Genomic DNA, 7,623 nt, shown 5'->3' with positions numbered 1-7,623 from the left:
TGCTAATGTTAGCTTAAACTACATCCCCTTTTAAACTGCATGCCTTATTTTATACCTGCATGCTAAAGTTAGCTTAAACTACATGCCTTATTTTAGAGCTGCATGCTAAAGTTAGCCTATAATCCATGCCTTATTTTAGAGCTGCATGCTAAAGTTAGCTTAAACAACTCGCCTTATTTTAGAGCTGCATGCTAAAGTTAGCTTAAACTACGTGCCTTATTTTATAGCTGCATGCTAAAGTTAGCTTAAACTACATGCCTTATTTTATGGCTGCATGCTAAAGTTAGCTTAAACTATATGCCTTATTTTATAGCTGCATGGTAACGTTAGCTTAAACAACTCGTCTTATTTTATAGCTGCATGCTAAAGTTAGCTTAAACTACATACCTTATTTTAAACTACATGCCTTATTTTATAGCTGCATGCTAATGTTAGCTTAAACTACATGCCTCATTTTAAACTACATACCTTATTTTAAACTACATGCCTTATTTTATATCTGCATGCTAATGTTAGCTTAAAGTACATGCCTTCTTTTAAACTACATGCCTTATTTTATAGCTGCATGCTAATGTTAGCTTAAACTACATGCCTTATTTTAATCTACATGCCTTATTTTAAACTACATACCTTATTTTATAGCTGCATGCTAATGTTGGCTTAAACTACATGCCTTATTTTAATCTACATGCCTTATTTTAAACTACATACCTTATTTTATAGCTGCATGCTAATGTTAGCTTAAACTACACACCTTCTTTTAAACTACATGCCTTATTTTATAGCTGCATGCTAATGTTAGCTTAAACTACATGCCTTATTTTAAACTACATACCTTATTTTAAACTACATGCCTATTTCATAGCTGCATGCTAATGTTAGCTTAAACTACATGCCTTATTTTAAACTACATACCTTATTTTATAGCTGCATGCTAATGTTAGCTTAAACTACATGCCTTATTTTAATCTACATGCCTTATTTTAAACTACATACCTCATTTTATAGCTGCATGCTAATGTTAGCTTAAACTACATGCCTCATTTTAAACTACATACCTTATTTTAAACTACATGCCTTATTTTATATCTGCATGCTAATGTTAGCTTAAAGTACATGCCTTCTTTTAAACTACATGCCTTATTTCATAGCTGCATGCTAAAGTTAGCTTAAACGACATGCCTTATTTTATAGCTGCATGCTAACGTTAGCTTAAATGGCATGCCTTATTTTATATCTTGATGCTAATGTTAGCTTAAAGTACATGCCAACCCACTACAAGTGTCTTACAAGGAAATAACAATTCTGTTAATTTATCAATAACCAGCCTTATAAAATGTTAATAAACAGCTTAATAATGTTTATGACAGGTAAATAAACATCAACAAGTTCCTAATAAGGGCCTATAAGTGTCTTATCAATAATAAATTAGTTAATTGTGCTTAGTTAACACTTATTTGTGTTATAAACATCTTTATAAAGTGTTTGATTATTTTTTAATTGCTGCTATTAACTGTTAATTACTGCTTATTACAAGCACCTTCAAATAAAGTGTTACAGAGACATATTTATATTTACTGGTGTTCTTAATTCTCTGCAATTATGCTTTTCTTTCTTTCTGATTTTCTTTAAGTCAGCCAAAGTGAAAGCACTTGTGATTAACTTAAAGAAAATAGAGCTCACAGCCGGATGCTGAGTTCATCAGTCAGTTATCGTCTATTCCATAAACCAATCACAATTACGCTTTTTGCGTTCCGTCGGCATTACGTTGTCAACTGGCATTTGGGTCGGGGTCTTCTGCGTTTGCATCGCAGTGCATCTGGGAGTCTTTGTTTTTTTTGTTTTTATTTTGATTTGATTTATTCTTTTTCTTTCTCCCACCCCTATTGGCTACTGGGGTTCTTGCCTGCCTGTTACAGTCGTGGCGTCCCACTCTCACTAACAACTACATTCTTTAACAGGCTTATGCGCACACACATGTACACACACACATACAGACACATTCACCCACACGCACACAGACACAAACAAACTTAGGTTGTCCCTGGTAGAATTATTCCTGATGCTTTTCTTTCAGTTACTTATTTAAATTAATTATTATTCCAGCTCTCGTGGCTGTGCTGTGTTGCTTATTTAGAGTGTGTGACTGTTTCTTGTTTTCATTGTTCTCTTAGTTGTCTTACTATGTCAGCTGTTTATTGCTGCTGTTCGGCTGGTTGTCTTTTACTATTATTATTATTTTTATTGTTTTTTATTTTAATCTCCATGCTAATGTTAGCTTAAAGTACATGCCTTCTTTTAAACTACATGCCTTATTTTATAGCTGCATGCTAATGTTAGCTTAAACAACATGCCTTATTTTATAGCTGCATGCTAACGTTAGCTTAAACTACATACCTTATTTTAAACTACATGCCTTCTTTTTATAGCTGCATACTAAAGTTAGCTTAAACGACATGCCTTATTTTATAGCTGCATGCTAAAGTTAGCTTAAACTACATGCCTTATTTTAAACTACGTGCCTTATTTTATAACTGCATGCTAATGTTAGCTTAAACTACATACCTTATTTTAAATTACATGCCTTATTTTATAGCTGCATGCTAATGTTAGCTTAAACTACATGCCTTATTTTAAACTACATACCTTATTTTAAACTACATGCCTTATTTTATAGCTGCATGCTAATGTTAGCTTAAACTACATGCCTCATTTTAAACTACATACCTTATTTTAAACTACATGCCTTATTTTATATCTGCATGCTAATGTTAGCTTAAAGTACATGCCTTCTTTTAAACTACATGCCTGATTTTATAGCTGCATGCTAATGTTAGCTTAAACTAAATGCGTTATTTTAAACTACATACCTTATTTTAAACTACAAGCCTTATTTTAATCTACATGCCTTATTTCATAGCTGCATGCTAATGTTAGCTTAAACTACATGCCTTATTTTAATCTACATGCCTTATTTTAAACTACATACCTTATTTTATAGCTGCATGCTAATGTTAGCTTAAACTACATGCCTTATTTTAATCTACATGCCTTATTTTAAACTACATACCTTATTTTATAGCTGCATGCTAATGTTAGCTTAAACTACATGCCTCATTTTAAACTACATACCTTATTTTATATCTGCATGCTAATGTTAGCTTAAACTACATGCCTTCTTTTAAACTACATGCCTTATTTTATAGCTGCATGCTAATGTTAGCTTAAACTACATGCCTTATTTTAAACTACATACCTTATTTTAATCTACATGCCTTATTTCATAGCTGCATGCTAATGTTAGCTTAAACTACATGCCTTATTTTAATCTACATGCCTTATTTTAAACTACATACCTTATTTTATAGCTGCATGCTAATGTTAGCTTAAACTACATGCCTTATTTTAATCTACATGCCTTATTTTAAACTACATACCTTATTTTATAGCTGCATGCTAATGTTAGCTTAAACTACATGCCTTATTTTAAACTACATACCTTATTTTATAGCTGCATGCTAAAGTTAAGTGTCAATGTTAAAAATGTATTTCATAAGCTGCCTGTAAATATTAAGATTTTTTAACCCTAACCCACTACAAGTGTCTTACAAGGAAATAACAATTCTGTTAATTTATCAATAACCAGCCCTTATAAAATGTTAATAAACAGTTAATAATGTTTATGACAGGTAAATAAACATCAACAAGTTCCTAATAAGGGCCTATAAGTGTCTTATCAATAATAAATGAGTTAATTGTGCTTTAGTTAACACTTATTTGTGTTATAAACATCTTTATAAAGTGTTTGATTATTTTTTAATCGCTGCTTATTAACTGTTAATTACTGCTTATTACAAGCACCTTCAAATAAAGTGTTACCGAGACATATTTATATATACTGGTGTTCTTAATTCTCAGCAATTATGCTTTTCTTTCTTTCTGATTTTCTTTAAGTCAGCCAAAGTGAAAGCACTTGTGATTAACTTAAAGAAAATAGAGCTCACAGCCGGATGCTGAGTTCATCAGTCAGTTATCGTCTATTCCATAAACCAATCACAATGTGTTTTAAGACTCCATATTATTGACATGGTGTCATGGTTTTGGGTTTTGATGTTGTTATTTTCTATTTTATGTTGTATCTCCTGTGTCTTGTCTTACTTTATTTCCTGCCCTCGTGTTTTCCCGCCCGTTTGATTGGCTGCCCTGTCCTAATTAGTTTCACCTGTGTCTACTTAATCTCCCCTCACTTGTGTGTTTAGTCTGTGCGCCTGCCTTGTCTTTGTCTATATGTCAAGCTTTCTAGCCATTTCCCAGTGTTTTCCTGTGTTTTGGATTTTTGGCCTGATGTATTAGACCGTTTAGATTTGGTTTATTGCTGCTTCCTTTGGATGTGTTTGCTATGTGTCTGCCTGTGTGGACCTTGGCCTGCCTCAGCTTGCTGTAAGTCAGTGTACTCTTTTATTTTGAAAACCATAAAACTGAACCTTCCTCTGGTTCTGGTTCTGGGTCTGGTCCACTCCCTCGTGTTCCTCTTTGCCCAATTGAACTTACTGTGACACAAAGATATTATCTCTGTATGTTCCCTTTGCCTATAGGTTTAAAAATCATGATTGAAAAACCCTCGAGGAAGATCATTCAGAGACATCCCCTCCTAATGAAAGGCTTCCTGCTAAGTGTTGTTAAAATGTTTTATACCTATAAGATATTACAAATATTTCATTGATTCATGTAGAATATAAGTAATTTAAGACTTCATCATCACACTGAAGTTTAACAGTGTGTGACTCCCTCTAGTGGACGTTGTGGAGTATTCTGTTGTCTTTGCTCCAAAGGTTTTTGTACAGAGTTTTGGTGTTCCTGTCACTGTGGGCTTCACAGCACAGTAGTACACAGCAGAGTCTGTCACTGCAGCAGAGGAGATCTGCAGATCGACTCGATTCCTCTCCTCATTCAGGTTAGCGGTCAGTTGAGGGTGTGGAGGTTTTGCTTCCACCACTGAAGGCTCTTTTGCATCAGTGATCAGGAGAAGGAACTGAGGAGCTGATCCAGGATCCTGTCGATACCACTGGAGATTCTCGGCTTTAACTGAATAGCTACAGGACAGAGTAACACTACGGCCCTCTGATGAGAACACTTCAGCTCTGCTGGCAGTAATATCATCTTCCAAGGTGTTACCTAGTGAGGGAAACAACATGTTAGATTCAGAGTTCTGTTCCAAAGGCAGACATCCATCATTTAAAACCAGCACTCACTGTCAGAAACACACGTACCTATGAGAGCTGAAAAGAACAAAAGTGCAGCGAGTTTCTCCATGTTGACAGAGGAGAAATGCTGGAACTGAATGTTCAGTATGAATACGTTCTGTCAGTTGTGTTTGGTCTGATGTTCACAGCTGGAATCAAAGAGTTCTCTGCCATGAAGCAGCTCTGCAGTCAGTAGGAGGAGACTCATATTTCACAGTAGTTTCATTTCTGAAGCTCTTCATCACAGCTGGGTCTCATTCTAAATCTGCTAATGCCTCTTAATTCTGTTTTTGTTCATAAAATGGCAATAAATATTTGAACATCATGATTTTATGTTGTTTACACTTTAATAGTTTTGTCTTTTGGATATAAATTGAAGGCGTTTTAAAGCTGAAACAATTTTGAGATTCAACCTCTTGGAAACTAACACCTACTTCCAGAAAAAAAGGCCTAAAATAACATACCTAAAATAAATCAGTAATAACTCCTCAACCATACGCCTAGCTGCATAATTCTGGTCTCCTTTGAGGCCAGAAACTAAGGGATATGGAGAAACTGTAAATGAACCATTTGGTGGTGGTGCAGTGGATAAGACTATGCCTTTGGTGTGAGAGACCCGGGTTCAATCCCCCACTGTGACACATTCACCACTGTGTCCCTGAGCAAGACACTTAACCCCTAGTTGCTCCAGAGGCTCTGACATGTGTAGCAATAGTAAGTCGCTTTGAATAAAAGCCTCAGCTTAAATATAAATGTATTGGGAGTTTTCTTCAAAACACTATTTCTGTCCATACAACCATGTTCCAAAAAATATAAAGCTTCCAAAACATTGAAATATTGATAAAAACAGTGAATATTGATCAACATTCCTGTGACCTAAAGCACTCCCATGCTTTACAGGCATACAAGTTGATAACAGAACCTCCTACAGTCCTACAGAGTGTAGGTGGGCTCGTTCTCTTCGTATTGAAGAGACGAACTGATGGTACACTGGATGTCTGTGTAGCTCATACGGGCCAGTAGAGGCCGATAATGACCATCTGTTCCAAAGCAACTCTTCTTCTCTCCTTCATTTTAATGAGAAAAGAAACCTAAAGAAGCGGCACGGTGGTATAGTGGTTAGCGCTGTCGCCTCACAGCAAGAAGGTTGCAGGCTCGAACCCGGCCCCGGCCTTTCTGTGTAGAGATGTTCTCCCCGTGTCTGCGTGGATTCTCTCCAGGTGCTCCGGCTTCCTCCCACCGTCCAAAGACATGCAGGCTAGGTTGATTGGTGACCCTAAATTCTCTTTAGGTGTGAGTGTGACTGGTTGTTTGTCTATGTGTGGCCCCGTGATGGATCGGCGACCTGTCCAGGGTGTACCCTGCCTAAAGAGCTCACTGATTGTGCAATACCAAGATGGCGGGCTCTATTGACACAGAAAACAGCTGTTTTTGGACTGAATCCAGGGAAAAGACAAAAGTATGTCAGCGTTGTAACTGTAAGCACATATTGCTGCGTTTGTTATTAGTCGGCTCTGAGTTTTGTGAGTTGATTGATAGGAGTTATACAGCTGATCAGAGCTGGAGCTCAGCTTTCTTTAGAGTGGTCGTAGTAGGATGAGATGAGATGAACTGCAGCCCCAATTTATGTTGTGATATAAGTTCATTTAGATGCGTGGTTGGTTAGGTGTGGATAAAAATGGTCTGTTTGAGATGTAGCTGAGCCTCCTAGCTTCAAGGAGGTGTGTGGCATGCATATGAAGACAAGACAATGTGATCATCTGTGACTTCCCATTTGCAGTTTGAGGCGAAAATCAATCGTTCAGTGCTTAAGTCAACCTGACTGTATATTTTAAAACATCACGTATTAACTTTTGATATTTCACCAGGTGACAATTTAAAACATCATAAAAACATATTCATGGTACCATGGCTGTTGCTACGAGACATCCTGTCCCTACAAAACCAGAGTGAGAGCTGTGTTTGTACACTCAGCAGGTGGGTGTTGGGATGGCTGGTTTGTCCCTTGTCGCAGATTATGTTTGTAACTTTCATGAACAAAAGGATCTGAAGGAGCATCTGGGGGGAGGAGGGTGTTCGGTTTGGGGGCCTGAGCATTTTTTCTCTGCTATTTGCAGATGATGTGGCTCTGTTGGCTTTATCACACTGTGACCTCCAACATGAACTGGGACGAGTTGCAGTTGAATGTGAAGTGGTCAGCACCTCCATGTCTGAAGTCATGGTTCTCTGCTGGAAAACGCCGGATGGCTCCTTGTTGGGTGGGAGAGAGTTGTTGCTCCAAGTGACGGACTTCAAGTATCTTGTGGTCTTGTTCACCAGTGACGGTAAAATGAAGCATGACATCGACAGGCAGATTGGTGCGGCATCAGCAGTCATGCAG

General features: G+C 37.0%; 1 gene segment (V, D, J or C); it reads right to left on the bottom strand.

Annotated features, from left to right (window-relative positions):
• Nucleotides 1-4,879: 4,879 nt before the first annotated feature.
• Nucleotides 4,880-5,627, bottom strand: LOC119901540 (the record flags this gene model as incomplete). The annotated part of the segment is given in 2 exon segments: nucleotides 4,880-5,175; nucleotides 5,271-5,627. Coding segments are annotated over 2 exon segments (339 nt in total), but the record flags the coding sequence as incomplete, so codon positions are not given.
• Nucleotides 5,628-7,623: the final 1,996 nt, after the last annotated feature.

The sequence above is a fragment of the Micropterus salmoides genome, unplaced genomic scaffold (assembly GCF_014851395.1).
Source record: "Micropterus salmoides isolate LMB-PRFRI ecotype aquatic unplaced genomic scaffold, ASM1485139v1 Ms_hic_scaffold_1359, whole genome shotgun sequence".
NCBI classification, from domain to species: Eukaryota; Metazoa; Chordata; class Actinopteri; order Centrarchiformes; family Centrarchidae; genus Micropterus; species Micropterus salmoides.
Note: the sequence above shows the minus strand (reverse complement) of the source record. Positions and strands in the feature narration are given on the sequence as shown.